This window comes from Gastrolobium bilobum, unplaced genomic scaffold, assembly GCF_033153095.1.
Source record: "Gastrolobium bilobum isolate Gb01-03AN ecotype WA unplaced genomic scaffold, APGP_CSIRO_Gbil_v1 utg8771, whole genome shotgun sequence".
NCBI lineage: Eukaryota > Viridiplantae > Streptophyta > Magnoliopsida > Fabales > Fabaceae > Gastrolobium > Gastrolobium bilobum.
Window position 1 is genome coordinate 27,311 of NW_026898725.1, and position 15,750 is coordinate 43,060.

At 34.1% G+C, this 15,750-nt stretch overlaps 2 protein-coding genes across 8 annotated transcripts; one reads left to right on the plus strand and one right to left on the minus strand.

The window, feature by feature from the left end:
* The first annotated feature begins 1,296 nt into the window (after positions 1-1,296).
* LOC133283593 (uncharacterized) lies at positions 1,297-9,443 on the plus strand. 4 transcript variants are annotated; one of them, XM_061480470.1, is made up of 15 exons: positions 1,297-1,778; positions 2,198-2,377; positions 2,538-2,595; positions 3,313-3,363; positions 3,601-3,683; positions 5,177-5,264; positions 6,513-6,554; positions 6,644-6,718; positions 6,804-6,872; positions 7,643-7,758; positions 7,909-8,021; positions 8,287-8,366; positions 8,571-8,691; positions 8,932-8,998; positions 9,121-9,443. In XM_061480470.1, the coding sequence occupies exons 1-15, from the start codon at positions 1,354-1,356 to the stop codon at positions 9,263-9,265; spliced, it is 1,713 nt and encodes a 570-aa protein (XP_061336454.1). In that variant the 5' UTR covers positions 1,297-1,353; the 3' UTR covers positions 9,266-9,443. The 4 variants fall into 4 exon arrangements, 1 of the variants encoding a protein (XP_061336454.1); XR_009747816.1 differs by lacking the exons at positions 8,287-8,366; positions 9,121-9,443 and adding an exon at positions 8,431-8,523 and having other exon boundaries at positions 8,620-8,691; XR_009747814.1 differs by lacking the exons at positions 8,932-8,998; positions 9,121-9,443 and adding an exon at positions 8,438-8,523 and having other exon boundaries at positions 8,620-8,692.
* Positions 9,444-9,638: 195 nt separating this feature from the next.
* LOC133283594 (AP-3 complex subunit sigma) lies at positions 9,639-14,399 on the minus strand. 4 transcript variants are annotated; one of them, XR_009747818.1, is made up of 9 exons: positions 14,276-14,399; positions 13,944-14,027; positions 13,780-13,822; positions 13,621-13,682; positions 13,109-13,205; positions 10,839-10,909; positions 10,362-10,453; positions 9,978-10,094; positions 9,639-9,899 (listed from the first exon to the last, which is right to left on the minus strand). XR_009747818.1 is itself a non-coding variant. In XM_061480472.1 (8 exons), exons 2-8 carry the CDS (start codon positions 14,010-14,012, stop codon positions 10,028-10,030), a joined length of 465 nt encoding a protein of 154 aa, XP_061336456.1. In that variant the 5' UTR covers positions 14,013-14,027; positions 14,276-14,399; the 3' UTR covers positions 9,639-10,027. The 4 variants fall into 4 exon arrangements, 2 of the variants coding, with proteins under 2 accessions (XP_061336456.1, XP_061336455.1); XR_009747817.1 differs by having other exon boundaries at positions 9,639-9,904; XM_061480472.1 differs by having other exon boundaries at positions 9,639-10,094; positions 10,875-10,909.
* Between the last annotated feature and the right edge of the window lie 1,351 nt (positions 14,400-15,750).

A 15,750-nucleotide genomic window follows, 5' to 3' on the forward strand; every position in this document is an offset into this window, starting at 1 on the left:
TTACGGAATCTATTTTAATCCCTTAAAAAAAAATGGAACAGTGACTATTTTGTCACGTTTGAACAAAAAAATTACCAGACTGCCACGCCAACAATAAATTTTGCCAAAATGCCACGCGGCATAATTCGCTATACAGTGTTACGAATTATGCATGCAAGTAATTCGCTACACAGTGTAGGAAAATATGCCACGTCAGAACAAAAAATGTCACATGTCAAATTTTGAGAAATTTGCTACCCTATGTAGCGAATTTCTCAAAATTTGACATGTGGCATTTTTGGTTCTGTGCATTCTGACGTGACATATTTCACTACACTGTGTAGCGAATTACTTGCATGCATAATTCGCTACACTGTGTAGCGAATTATGTCGCGTGGTATTTTGGCAAAATTTACTGTTGGCGTGACAGTCTGGTAATTTTTTTGTCCAAGCGTGGCGCTTTAGTCTGTCCCAAAAAAAATCGACTTATGATCCATCTGAAATTTAAAATAGACTCAATTAATTGAAATTGTGATTCCTCTAAAATTCAAAGAAGATCCACATTAGTCCCTCAAAAAAATTAATATGAGTCTATTTTAAATTTTAAAGAGATCACAAATCAACTTTTAAAAAAAAAAATCTATTATGGTTCACTCCGATTGTGTTTATATATATATATATATGGGAAAACATTTTCTCCTTTTAAATGAGAAAATTTTTCTCATGTTAGTGACTCATAATATAAGTGGGGCACACAAAATAGTGGAGAAAAAAAAAATTTCAAAGTGGGACCCACTTATGCTATGAGTCACTAACATGAAAAAACATTTCTCCTTTAAAAGGAGAAAATGTTTTATATATATATATATATATATATATATATATATATATATATATATATATATAAACAAAGGAAAAAATGTTTGTCATTTTAAATGACAGAAAGTTATGTCATTTTAAGAGAGATACAGACATAGAAAATTTGAATTTTAAATTAAAAAAACCACTCATTTTCTCTCTCCCATGATTTCTGTTTTTCTGTGTCTATCTCTCTCCTAAGATAACATAACTTTCATTTAAAATAACAAATACCAATCCCATAAACAAACTACACAAATATATAAACAAACTACAGAAAGATGTATTCATTTCACTTACAAGCCGTTACCAGAACGCGCCAATACAAGCAACAAACCAGTGAAAATTAGGCCACACTTGCGCGGAACAAGTAGTCGCACTCATAGTCCAAACTGAAATACTCATAGTCCAATATTAACAATAATAAAATCAATAAATCATTGCATTATTATTAACACAAAGAAAGAGAAGAAAATTAACAAATTCAGCGGGTTCCAGAACCTTCCCTCAGAAGAAATGTGGCGAAGGAGCTTTAGCAGCAGCAGCAATGGCAGCGCCGCCGCTGCTTTGAAGGACAAGAAATGGGACGCGCTGATTGTCGGCGGCGGCCACAACGGCCTTACGGCCGCAGCTTACCTCGCCCGCGGAGGCCTCTCCGTGGCCGTCCTCGAGCGCCGCCATGTCATCGGCGGCGCCGCCGTGACCGAAGAATTGGTCCCTGGCTTCAAGTTCTCCCGCTGTAGTTACCTCCAAAGCCTTCTCCGGCCGTCGCTTATCAGCGAACTGGAGTTGGAGAAACACGGATTGAAGCTTCTGAAGAGGAATCCGTCGTCGTTTACGCCCTGTCTCGACGGACGGTACCTTCTCTTAGGGCCTGATAAACAACTCAATCATTCGGAGATTTCCAAATTCTCACAAAGAGACGCCGAGGCTTATCCAAGGTGTCTCTTTCTATTCTCCTTTTTTTTTTTTTTTTTATTCTGAGTTTTGCAAATTATGTATTCGAAGAGATATGAGCATGCTTAAATTCGTATTAGGATCATGCCAGTTTCGTGCTTGGTGGCAAGTTTTTTTGAAGATGCTCTCTGGCGGTTGGGAAAATACCGGAATCTAAGCATAACGTTCTTGTTTTGTTGCGATAATCTGAATTAGGTGAATATTTGTTTAAGAATGAAAAGTATCTTTGGAATTGGATGACAGAATGAATAGCACAAGACCTTTGAATGGAAAGTCAGTCAAAAAATACAATAGAGTAGAAAAATGATCTAAAAGCTTTGAATGGATAATCAGAAAAGTTAGCAATAGTTGTCTGTCTTTTTCACTTATCTTTTTATTTTAATTCTTTATTTTTATCATTCAGATATGAGAGTCAGCTTGAGAACTTCTGTAAATTCATGGATCTAGTGCTGGATTCGCCCCCGCCTGAATCTTTGCAGCATAAATCATCTCTTAATGAACAACTGAAGAATAAAATACAGAATTCGGTATTTTGGGCAAGTTGTCTACGGCAGGCATCCTCCTTGGGGCAAAAGGATATGGTGTAAGTGTTTGTTTCTGCAATAGGAATTTGTTTTTATAAGCAGTAAATTGGCATTGCTGTGAATAGCAAAGCTGTAAAGGGTGCTGTATGATATAACTACTAATTTGAAATCATGAACTGGAGCATCAGTCTAAATCATGTGTGTTTATTTATTTGGCAGGGACTTTATGGACCTTTTGTTGTCCCCAGCTTCTAAAGTTTTGAACAATTGGTTTGAGGTAATCTTATGGTCTTAATATCTTTTCATTTTGCCCTTCAACTTCAAGCTCTCTGACTGTCTTTTAAAATTGAACATGCATGTTCTTACTTCTCTGAAGTTTTAGACTTTTGTTTGTGTTTATATCTTGTGTCTCGGAAGTTTGTTGAACTTCCTTTTAGTTTTTCTTTTTCTTTTTTTTATGTTAATACCTTTTGAAAGACTAATTCAATTAGACACTGGCTGCATGTCTGTTCAATGAATTAAGATTGCAAATTATCTTAATTTTTTCTTTTATTCATGACATACTCCATCTCATGGTAGTTCTTCCTCAACATATTGACATCTATTTCCATGTGTCATTGTGTTAAGATTCCACATGGGCTCAATATATGTGTTAAGTACCCTTTATAATGACTTGGGCAATCTTATCCGCTTGAGCTAGCTCATGGGATTTAGGCCGAGTTTGTTCTCAATTCTAATATGGTGTCAAAGCCTATCTTAGTCTTAATATTAAGCGACATGCTGATGTATATTCCTTCAAACTTCATGCTCTAGATGTCCAGTCCTTGGTGTGAGGAGGGTGTGTTACGATTTAGCTTTTGGGGTTTGAGTTAGACCCAGTCCATTCTCAATTATAATACATTGTTCAATCATTTTTTTAAATAAGCTTCTAGTTTATACATCTACCTTCTCTTAGTGGTGTAGTGTTCATTTTTTTTATACATTATTTCTGCAGACAGATGTTCTGAAGGCAACCCTCGCAACAGATGCTGTGATAGGAACTACAGTAAGAGCAGTTATCTTTAGTGTAAAAAAAGCACCATTGTAATGGGGAAAAAAAAATGATCCATTATAAAAAAAAAAATTCAAGATGAAAATATACATGAATTTCTGCATCCTTTGAGAGAGAGAGAGTCTGACAATTATAGTGCTATTATGCTACTCTGTTTTGTCTGATAAAAGGTAGCATAGCCAATGTTTTATCTTTCATGGCATATATAGAATTTCTAAATCGGTAATGCAGGCCAGTGTCCACACCCCAGGAAGTGGTTATGTTCTGCTACATCATGTGATGGGAGAATCTGATGGAGATCGTGGAATTTGGTCGTATGTATCTCTGTTGCTAGCTTTATATCTATATGATGCATCATAAGAATGGAATAATGTTATTTGCCAAAAATATTTTTCCTATGCTAAATTAATTTGAAATAAAATTTACAAGTACTGTTTGGTGCATGTTATCTGGATACTGATTCTGAAAATGGAAGTACTGAGAAATGGTGACTCAAAGAAATTCACAAAAGACAACACATAAATGGCAATATGAAATCAGGCTTTAGAAGGTATGAAAGAGCACACCTATTTTATTAACAATTTTATTCTAGAAAGGCACTGTGTGTCCATCTCTTAAAAGCTTTTGCACTATATTTGAGAACAATTGTGCTTTATATTACAAAACTTTTAGTACTTACCCTTGACCCAGTTTCATGACTAATAAATATCAACTGATATTATTTTATTTATATTTGATCCAGCGAATGAATTGAAACATAATAATTTTGTTATGTCTTTTACTTTTAAAAGTTCTCAAGTATATGAACAACCTTTGCTCCAAGTACCCCACCTGGAAAAAAATAAACAAAAATCATTTGGTTGGTCCTTTCTTGATTCTAAATTCATTAACAAACTTGTTGCTTATTGGTCTAAAGTTTAAGAGTACCTGCTAATCCACCAATATTTCTAAATTCTGTGTAAAAGTACCTGTAGCTTAAGCCCCAATATTTCTTTCAAAGCCAAAAGAAGACATCAATATCCTCATTCCATTAGCATTTGTGAAGCAAGAAGTTTCATGAACAATTGTTTTCTCCATGTCATGCTTGAAGTTTCTTCTGAACAATAAACATGGTACATTTATGTACTTCCATATTTCAAGTATTACACATTACTGGTAGTCTGCTAAAACCTCCACACTGCCCTTTCAACAAAAGATGGAGTTTTTGCCTTGGTTTAACCCCTTCAATGATGGATGGAAGTTCCTTTGAGCTACGCTTTTGTGTTTGAATTTTCTTTCATACATGTATTTTCCACAGAAAAACAGACATACTGTTAGAAATCCCCAATGAATATGGAGAATAGAAAAGGATTTTATTGATTGACTAAAATTGAACAGAACAAGGAGAGAAACGCTCCTCTAAAGATTCCCCCTTCACAAATGGTTTCCTTTTTTGCAACTGAGCACTTGCTTGGTTCTCTCAAAATACAATTCTGTGAATGATCCCCTAATCCTTACTTCCCCCTATTTATTCATCTGACTAATCCCCTCTAACTAACTGTCTAAACTAACTACTTCGTCTTTCCTTTATTCTTCAAAGCAAATACCATTCTGTCCTAACACGTACAGACATATAAACATGAGTAGACATTTATATACTTAAAAAAAATGTCACTGGCTTTTCTATGTCTAGATAATATTCTGAAATAACTTTCCTGACCAATGATTTCTTAATTTTATACTTGAGACATTTAAGATTAACTAGCTACCATTTGGCCATATACTATTCATACAAAGAGAGTCACTGGCATGCCATTATTCCATCTAGATATGTTGAAGGTGGAATGGGCTCAATATCCAAGGCTATTGGTACTGCTGCTATAGGAGCTGGAGCACATGTTGTAACCAATGCTGAGGTATGTCATCAAGAATCTCTATTAGCTTTCAAATTTACTCCTTTTATAGTCAACATCAAGCAGATTCTGAAATTTTAGTGGCTTGTGTCCATATTCAATCGAGATCATGTCCATACCCAATGGTCCTCCCAAAAGTAAACATGGGAACCGTTACCTACCTATTTTGGGATAACAATGGGATGAATTTCAAAGGACTAAAATGAGAAGCTCGGGTTGTTGTATTAGCATCCCACCTATTTTGGTGTACTTACTCTAGATAACCTGGTGCAAAAGGGAATGAAGTTCCAAAGGAAAAAGCCATGGCCACTTGACTGCTAGAGCAATGTTCTTAGACACCAAATTGCCAACGCCTAAACCCCCTTCCTTCTAAATGACAACGACATATCTCCCAGCTCACCAAATGATCACATCACATCTCAAATCTGTAACAACTGGCCAGAGAAATTGTTCATAATCTTTTCTATTGAATATGCAACTCCCATTGGAATACAGAAGAAAGATAAGTAGTACAGAAGAATGCTAGAAAGACGCCTGGATAAGGCCAGTGCATTATGCAACTAGTAAACAATGTTTACAGTGGTATATTATGATTGTAGGCACCATGGATGGTCATCGTGAAAATATTTTTACCACCTTATAATTGGAAACAGAAATGAGTGATGACCATTATTCTATATTTTAATCTTCTTGTAGTTGATCCTATTTGCTATTTGTTCCATTTAGCGCTTGAAGATATGCCATACAGTAGATATTCATCCATGCGTCCTTTTTGCTAATGGTTTTTACTCAATTCTAGTTGTGTTCCCTGTTGGTCTTTAATTAATCTCTTGCGAAAAAGCTCCCCTTTTCTATCCCCATTGACTCTTTTACATCACTTTTTGTTATCAAAATCTTCCCAATGTAAGCAGGCTTGGAATTCTAATAGTTTCTGCTTCCTAAGATCTGATTGCTGGTGTGCACTGGTCATATAATTCTCAACATTAGCCCCCGGTGAAGCTTTCAAAGTTCAGATTCATTGGTTCCTAGTGCATTCATTTTTTATTTATTTATTTTTTGGTATCTACTAGCTGATTGTTGAAAAAGACCTTACACTAATTAAATTTCTTCTTATCGAAATAATAAAATCAACTGGCAATATCATATAAATAGTAATAATTTCAGTTCATAGAAAAAAAGGGATTGGAGAATAAACATTTCTTCTTTTTTTCCCGAGGCCCTGACTACCTGTGACATCCTGTATTCTTATAGGTGTCTCAGTTATTGATTGAAGACTCTAGTGCTGTCAGTGGGGTTAGTATTGTTCGTGAGTTTATTAAATCAAGTGGATTTTTAATGGTGGATCGTAGCAATTAAATTATGTAGATATGGTTTACATGTAGGTGATTTTGGCCGATGGTACTGAAGTGCGTTCTTCGATTGTTCTGTCTAATGCAACTCCGTATAGAACTTTCATGGTAAATTTTTGAACTAGCTGCAAATACTAACTTCTTTGGCACATATATTTGGTGCTAATTTATAATATATGCTAATATGAACCAGGAATTAGTGCCCAACAATGTCCTCCCTGATGATTTTGTTCGTAGAATTAAGCACTCTGACTATAGTTCTGTAAGTTAATATACTACTTTTTTCTTAGTTTGCGTTTCTTCTTTAATACCCTCAATCTCTGCTATGTGTAACTAAACTAGAATAATAGGTAAGATTATAACATTTATAGACAGCATGCTTATATTTTATTGTCTGCTAATGAGGAATGCCTAGAATTCATCAATGGGAAAATCACATCTTCAGGAGAAACTTCAATTATTAATCACATTTCAGATGACAAAACCAGGGTCCCAACCCTGTGTTCCAAAAAAAAAAAAAAGAAAGAAAGAAATCTGGGATAGTTATAAATAACTTGAACCTTTGAAAAATATTTCTCTCTCTTTTAGCCAACTATTTTTTCATGAAATATGATTAAGTTCTATGCTAGCCATGGACATTTGACTTCTGCAACCATTAAGTAAAGATAAAGCAAAGATAGATCATAGGGCGAGTATTGGAGCAGCTGTAAGGTTTCTCCTTGTGATCGAAAGGTCACGGGCTCGAGTCTGGGAACAGTCTCTTTACAAAAATGCAACAGTAAACCTACATACAATTGACCCTCATCCCTATCCTTGCAAGTCAGGGAGCCTTGTGCAGTGAAGCTTGCCGTTTTTTGTAAAGCAAAGATAGATCTTGATTTGGTACTACAAGGTTTTATTTTCTCTTCTTCCCCCAGCACTTTCACTAGATTTATGGAAATCAAGATTCAGGACAGATTTTGTGGAAGTTTTCTTATTATTTTTTCTTCATTAATTGTCATTCTTTTATTTGGTAAATATCTACTGAAACAGGCCACTACAAAAATAAATGTAGCAGTTGATAAATTGCCCCAATTTCGTTGTTGCAAGTTAAATCATCCTCATGTTGGCCCACAGCATGTTGGCACAATTCATATAGGTTCAGAGAGGTATGTTAAAATTGAATCATTATTTCATCTATTGTAGATTAATGCGGTCTAATCAGTTTGTACATTTGCGGTAGTCTTATTCAATATGGATAGTTGCAACTTTATTTTCAGAACGTCAGTTTTTCTTTGCCCTTGTTAATTTCTATTTAGCATGGAGGAGATTCACTCTGCATCTCAAGATGCGGTGAATGGAGTACCATCAAGAAGACCGGTTATTGAGATGACAATTCCCTCAGCAGTGGACAAAACTATATCTCCGCCTGGTACTTCGAACTTTCCGTTTAAGAATGTCCTGATATGTTCTATTCATAGAGGAAGTTTAGTTACTTTGATTTCAATGCATTTGCCACATTTATTCCGATTATTTCTCGGCGTTGTTTAAGTGACTTTGATTTGTCTTCAGCATGCCATTGAATTTCTTTTACTAACGGATCAGAATTGGAAACATGGCTTCTGTTTCAGCACTCATCTCATTAATTTATATGTATTTGATGCCTTCATAATCTGTGAAATATGTTTTCTTCACAGGTAAGCATGTGATCAACCTGTTTGTGCAATATACACCCTACAAACCATTGGATGGTGACTGGCAAGATCATGACTACAGAGTTAGTTTGTTTTGGGTGTTCTCGTTGCATTAATTTTTTTCTTATGTTCTATAATGCATTTCAGTGTACAGATTTGTTTTGTTCCACCATGGTCATGAACTTGTCTGCGAAAGCTGCCACATAACTAAATCTACGTGCTGAATATTCTATGTTAAAGGTGCTTCATTATATCTTATCTATCCATGGTCATGCTTCACTATTCAGGAATCATTTGCACAAAAATGCTTCACGTTGATTGATGAATATGCCCCAGGCTTCAGCACATCAATCGTTGGTTATGACATGCTGACTCCACCAGATCTTGAAAGGGAAATTGGTTTGACAGGTAACTTAACCATATTTAATTCACCTAAACAAAAACCTATGCAGTTGATATTCTCTCACGCAAAATTGCCTTTTTCTAGGGCACAAAACCCTGAAGTTAATTGATAGAAAATGATTTTATTTATTTTTTTCAATATATTTTTATTTTTGTCGAACAAAGAAAACCTCAACGAAGCTATAAGCAACACAAACCCAACCCTCAACATTGTCACTATATTTACATTTGATCTTTTTTGGGCAGGAGGGAATATATTTCATGGTGCTATGGGATTGGATTCTCTTTTCCTCATGCGACCTGTGAAAGGATGGTAAAATATAAATTGAAGTAGCTTATAATCGAATCTGATTTTCTTTTCTGACATGTAACTGATCAAAAGCATGCTGCTCCTACTGATAATTACGTGGTTGTTTTCATTGACTTGGAACTTAGGTCAAACTATAAGACTCCCCTTCAAGGGTTATACTTATGCGGAAGTGGGGCACATCCTGGCGGTGGAGTTATGGGAGCACCTGGACGCAATGCTGCCCGTTTCATTCTTCAAGATGCTAGAAAAAAAAACTTAGTGATTACTTAGTTATAGCACTCGCCCAAATTTTTGATGCCTGCAAACATCTTGGAAAGATGGGTCTTTCAGTGGAATTATGTGCAGGAACTTTTTAACAAAATCTTCGTATGATGCATTAGATAGAAGAAGGGAATAAAACATCTTTGGGCCCCACTGTTTTTAAACAAAATAAAAAAAATAAAACATCTCCCAGCACAATTTTTGAATTCTCATCTGCAAGTAATTCTCTTCTCATGCGGCATTTGCCCATAGAAGAATTATGATAATGATCTATCAAATTTGATGAACTAATTGCATAACAAACTAGATGAAGAAACTATAACGTATTTCAAAAAACTCGAACTTGTAACTCTTTAAGATAATCTGGCAGTTCGATGCATTTATTCCTGTAATAACTATTTGATACAGAAAATCCACGGTTCATCAGGAATTTTAATGAGTCGACAATTCAAGTCAAAATGCAACCAAATAGATTAACAGAAAGTGGGATCTGCTGCATACAATAAGTGCTCAGGTAAAGTTGTATACGATTCCTTAGACCAATAAAGGTAGGTAATTACAAATAAAAAATCTCACCAATTGCCAAACTTATCCATCTTTAGATCAGTAGCAACCATGGCCAGCTCTCACTCCGGGTGTCAGTCTTTGCTTCAAATACGAACACCTATATTAAGACAAAAGTTCATCCTACTGACTCCACAAGATATTTCAGCTTTCATACCTCTTTTATATGTCAACGCAGATCTTTCCGGAAGCTAAATTAAAATTATGCTACCGCGACCTCCAAGCAGAAACAGATTTTGGAACAAGATTGATTGCATTGGATGCTGCTTCTAGCCTGTTTCACGTATAAAGCATACCCAGAAATAAGTGCGCACATAAAAATACATATTAATAATCAGAACCTATATTACTTATAACGCATACCCACAAAATGTTAGCAAAAAAGAATTTAATTTTGATTTACCATCATTCCATCTGTTTAAAAACACTTAAAAGCTTTTACTGAAAGTGAAATATCTTTAGTTAATAGTTTACTAAAATGATGTAGCACTTTACTAATACAATGCGAAAACAAAGTTAAAGATGAGGAAAGAGAGAGAACTTTGATATTTCTTCAACAGCCTTCATAACCTCAGTTGAACTTGTCTCCAACACCTGACCTCCGAAAATAATCTCATCTAGTATAGTATGCAGCTGCAGAAGAACTCATTTTTTAAGATCTCTCGAATGAAAATTTAAAATGATATTGCTACGGTCGAAATATCATCACCATTTTGGAAGGCATTTCCAGAACAACCCAAAATTAGTGAACAAATAAACATATGAAGGAGTAATCAATTTTTTTAGTAAAAAAGGACAGATCGACTCAAATATTGTCTATTTGCTTCATGTTTGAGAATATAATAAGTCAAACTTGCCGGCAGCAGCAAACTCCAGCAAATTTCTATATGCAGCACAAAATGTTTCCCTAAATCATGACAGTTTATAATTCATTTCTTGTTACATGCAATATTGTTATATAAAGTCAGTTTGTGATAAAGAAGATATCATTCATAATCGAATGCACAAAGCGTACAACCTTACTATAGTTGAACACAACATCTATCTCACATACATTTCTGAAGCATTTGTCCAATGTTTCCACGAAGACTGAAGGCAGAAAGGGTCAGAGTAAGCAAATCGCCCCATCAAATTAACAGTAAGAGGCAGTAATTAACAGCAGCTAGCACAGTTACATGTGGTCATGCAGAGTGTAATTGATAATAAACAGATAACGCAAATAATTACTCCATCAGAATTCTTACCACAAGAGCAATAGAATGGAAATGGCTAAAGAAAATGACTAATTTAAAGGTTAAATAAGCCATTAGGTTTGGTCTAGTGGTGAAGGGTTTACGTAGGTTATATTAGATTGTGTGTTCAATTCCCACCAATGTATTCAAAAAAAAAAAAAGTTACGTAGATTATTAACACCATTACCTTCTCTGGCAATTCTCTAAGAGGACAATAAAGAGTCCAAATGTGAAAAATGCAAAATGATCACAGAAACATATAGCCAAAATAATAATGCAAATCAAGATTTTCTCAAAAGAGTTTTTTGGGCTAATTTGTTATTAGATTTTACAGCATTTTCCAAGATATGTATCAACTAGATCCAACAACTTACCTACCCTAGAACTTGCATTATTCTTTCTTTTTTTTCCTTCAAAAATCAATAAAGTAAATTGCAGTTGGAGAAGGATAATCTTTCACTTGCTTATGGCGTAAAACAACAACTAAGCCATATCCCACGACGTGAGGTCAGCTACATATTGGATCAAATGACATCATTAAGCTCTATCAGAGATCAGAATGGCTACATATTGGATCAAATGACATCATTAAGCTCTATCAGAGATCAGAATGATTAATAACGGGAACCAGCGTCAAATGTATTGTCTTTTAACCAGATTAACGAGTACACCCAATCATACTGTTTATGGTCAGTTTTGATCAATGCTACAATTGTTAGTTAATAACATTCACTATTTTCAACAAAATGCTGTAGACACTTCTGAACCTCCTAAACTTACAGATGATAGATGGTATGTAGCAGATTTTCACCTTTTTGTGCTTTTGCCAAGTCACACTCATACGCTGCTGAGTGATATCGGTGCATATTTAATGCAAGACAACGTAAGGCCAGCCTAGTGCTATAAAGCTCCATATATGAGTGGCAGAATGGAGTCAAGGGAAAGGTCGATTCAGTGTGTGAGTCCATAGTAGGCAGCATTATCTTACATTTGCAAAAAGTTGATTTCTCGATTTGATATTTTAGGTCTCATGGCAACAACTCCAAAGGTTACACCAAGGCTCCCCTGCTGGGGATGTCAATCATAATTATATAATTGTTATATTTTTAAGTAATTTTCACAGGGAATAATTTTAGGAATTTTAATGTATTATTTCAATCAGTTTTGGGATAATTATATGGTGGGCTTAAAGTTGCACATTATATGGTTTAGGAATATTCGAGAAGAGTTTCTTTCTTGTCATCTAAGTTTTATTATTAGACTTTGTATTAAGTTTCCAAGTATTCAATAGGATATAATTTCAGACCTCAAATGTTCTAGAATCTAGAACCACTCTAGTTCTAACTTCAATTACCCCTAGTCCTTAACCTATTACTGATACAAAGCAGCTTCTTTTGCTGTCTTCCCTTACATCAATATTGATGAGATCCATAAAAATTTAGTCATTTGTAATTATAATTCAAAGCAAGTATGATACATTTTCTGAAGTTAGTCAGCTTAGCACGAGTATGTTAGCTGAAAGGATGGTAAAAATCAGTACACATATATATTATATATTACCTACTTTGAAAGACAATTGATAAGGTGTATTACAAAAATTCAGCTAAATTACTTAGATGTAAGTAATGATAAAACCAGTATTGCAGCATTGAGCTATATCATACATAACTAAAGTTTAAAATTCACTATTTTTATAACAGATCTTGAGCAGGCACAACATATTTATATCCAGTCAATTAGAAATCTCTTATTTCATGTTCAAATTTCCCAATTCCCGGATAGTATAAAAAAATCAAATCATGTTTGTATTCAGTTGTCAACCTAAAGTTCATAGTTACTTTGAGACGTTCCTTAAGACAGAAACAGACTGATACCCGAGCATACCAACAGGATGCCATTACTATGTAAAATTATTCAAATAACCATTAAGCAGTACTCATCTCCATAAAAAAGACAGATCTTCTGCATTTTGAGTTTTTGACACTTGATACAATGCAAAAATTATTTAGGTAATACCAACAAGTTCCAATAAATAGGGAGTGGTTCAGGAATTTACCTTGTATCAAGTCAAGCATAGCGAGCTCGTTTTCAGAACTATCAAATATAAATACAAAGTATAAAGTTGCAAAGTGCTTGTAGACAAGGCGAGCATCCTGAAGGAGAATGCAACAAATGAATTCATAACTTCTTTTCTTTAGATAACAAGATGAGTTAGTAGCACCAAAAAAAAAAATATTTCTCAAAAGAGTACAGGTATCAATAATATCAATACAACACTAGTTGACTATCAAATTAAGAAAACTAGTATATTCAAAATATGAAATTAACAAAACGTATTTCAGGTCAGGTAGACCTAACAGTGAGTCTTTGATTCTCAAAAAATCACACACTTACAATTATGATTACAACAGTCATTTTAATTCAGTTAAAAAAAGGGTATACCAACAAACAATGCCAAGAAAAAGCCCAAATCACAACATTTTTCATTTCAATGTTTCCTTTAAATACAAAAATCACGGCTCTGACAGATCAAAATTACAGTACGCAGAAAATGAAAGGACGAAATACCGGGCCAAAGAAGGACTCAGCATCCACAAAATTGCTGACATGTTCAGGTCTACTGCATAAGACTGCAAAAGAAACGAAATTCACAAAAGGAAGCAAAAAAGAAGAGAAAATGAAACAAACACAAATAAACAATCCAGTCTATAAATCAGGGAGAGAAACCTGCAAACACATTGCGAATAATTTCTTGCTGCTTCTCCACGGGCTGATCTACCATGACATGAAAAACACAATATGAAAATTGCATCACGTAAACAAAAAAAATAAAATAAAATAAATAAATAAATCGAAATCTCGATGCCAAAGTTCTGAAGAGAGAGACGCACCCGAAATTCATAGAATTTGGCGAGACGAGGCTTCCCCTCCGTGTTCATCACTAGCACTGCTCTTATCATCTTGTTTCTTTCTTTCTGCAAGCAATTAAACCAAATAAATAAATAAATAATGAAGTTCCTTTCCTTATCATAACACAAATTCACTTCATCGTCCACAAACTCGCATCACTGATCGGGGAAAAAAAAAAAAAGACACGCGAATTATGAAACTGAAGCAAAACGCGAGATGAATATGATCAACGACACGATGAGAGATTTTGGAGCACGAAGAACACAGTGATGAGTAGTAGAAAGGGACTAACAGATAGAAAAAGAAAAAGAACCTCAAATTGAATAGGAATAGGAGTCTCCGATCGAATCAATCACCGCTAGGTAGTGTTTTCACAGGCCTAACTGCGAGGTGTAAAGAAGGATTAGCAAAAAAGAATTCTTAAAACGCACCGTTTCATCGAATCTGTTAATTTGGTGGGCTGAAGGAAAACTTCAATTAAGCCCGCACCACTGCCAGCAAAATTGTCAATTTGATTATAGTTTGTGCGGACCAAACTATGATTTAGAAAAAAGAGTGTAATTAATTTTCATCTTTAAATCAATATTTGACAAGCAATACTTTGTTGGAAAATAAAAAATAATTGCTCTCATATTTGAGTTAGAGCTGTTAATGGTTTGGGTCTTGGGAGTTGTATTTGCAAGAAATTCTATATCACTCTCAGCCGTTGTTCAGACTTGAGAGTATTACTTTTCTTTTTTAACCACCTTTTTTTTCTTGTTTTTATTTATTATATCAAGATTACAAAATAATGCTTAAGATTTATTTTTCCAATAATTACAAATATATAATATGTAAATGTTAAAGAGTGTCCTTAAGTATAGGTTAATAATTAAAAAATAAAATGTATTAGACAAATAGAAAAAAAAATTATATATCATATATGTGATAGGTTATTCTACTTATTTTTTTTATTTTTTATTTTGCTTACCTTACCTACTAATCTCTTCTCTTGAGATTATGATTCAATGATATTAAAGATGAGCAGGTAAAATAGGTAAGAAAAAAAGATAAGTAGAACATTAGATATTACAAAATTTATTAAATATTTTTTTAATTTTTTAGGACACCTATTATCGGAAAGCCTTTAGGGGACGTTTCGAAGAAGATATATTTTTTTTACTGGGCGAAAAAGATTTTCGGGAATATGGTGAGAATTTTTTTTTCTCGGATAAGTTACGAAAAGGTGTTTGGTAGGCCAAAATTTTTCCAGAAAGTTTGGTTTATTTTATTGAAGCTATGTTTGGTTGATTGTAAAATATTGATGGAAATCTGAACCAAAATGACAAAATTACTTATTTTACACATCTGCTAATATATTGTATAAGGGCATTTTTGTCTCAAAATATGAAAATACATTTTCCAGTTGGTGGGAAAAAAATAATACCACAGGTGGAATGGGATAATTTTTTTCCCATGTGTAAAAAATGAGAATAATGGGGAAAAACTATCCAGAATAATTTTACTATTACTCATACCAAACATGGCAAAAAAAAATTCTCAACCCCATTTGACAAGATTTTCCCCAAAATACCGGTACCAAACACACCTAGGCCTTTGTGTAAAAAACTTAATATCTAAGCAATTATTCAAGTTAATAAGTATTTAAAGGTATTCTTTAGATATCATCAATAGTTAATTGTTCTGAAATCATTATTATAATTTTTTAAAGGGATTAATTATTTTAATTAAAACTGGTGATAAAAAACAGTTACACAATAAAAATATGAGAGGTTTTTTTTAATTTAA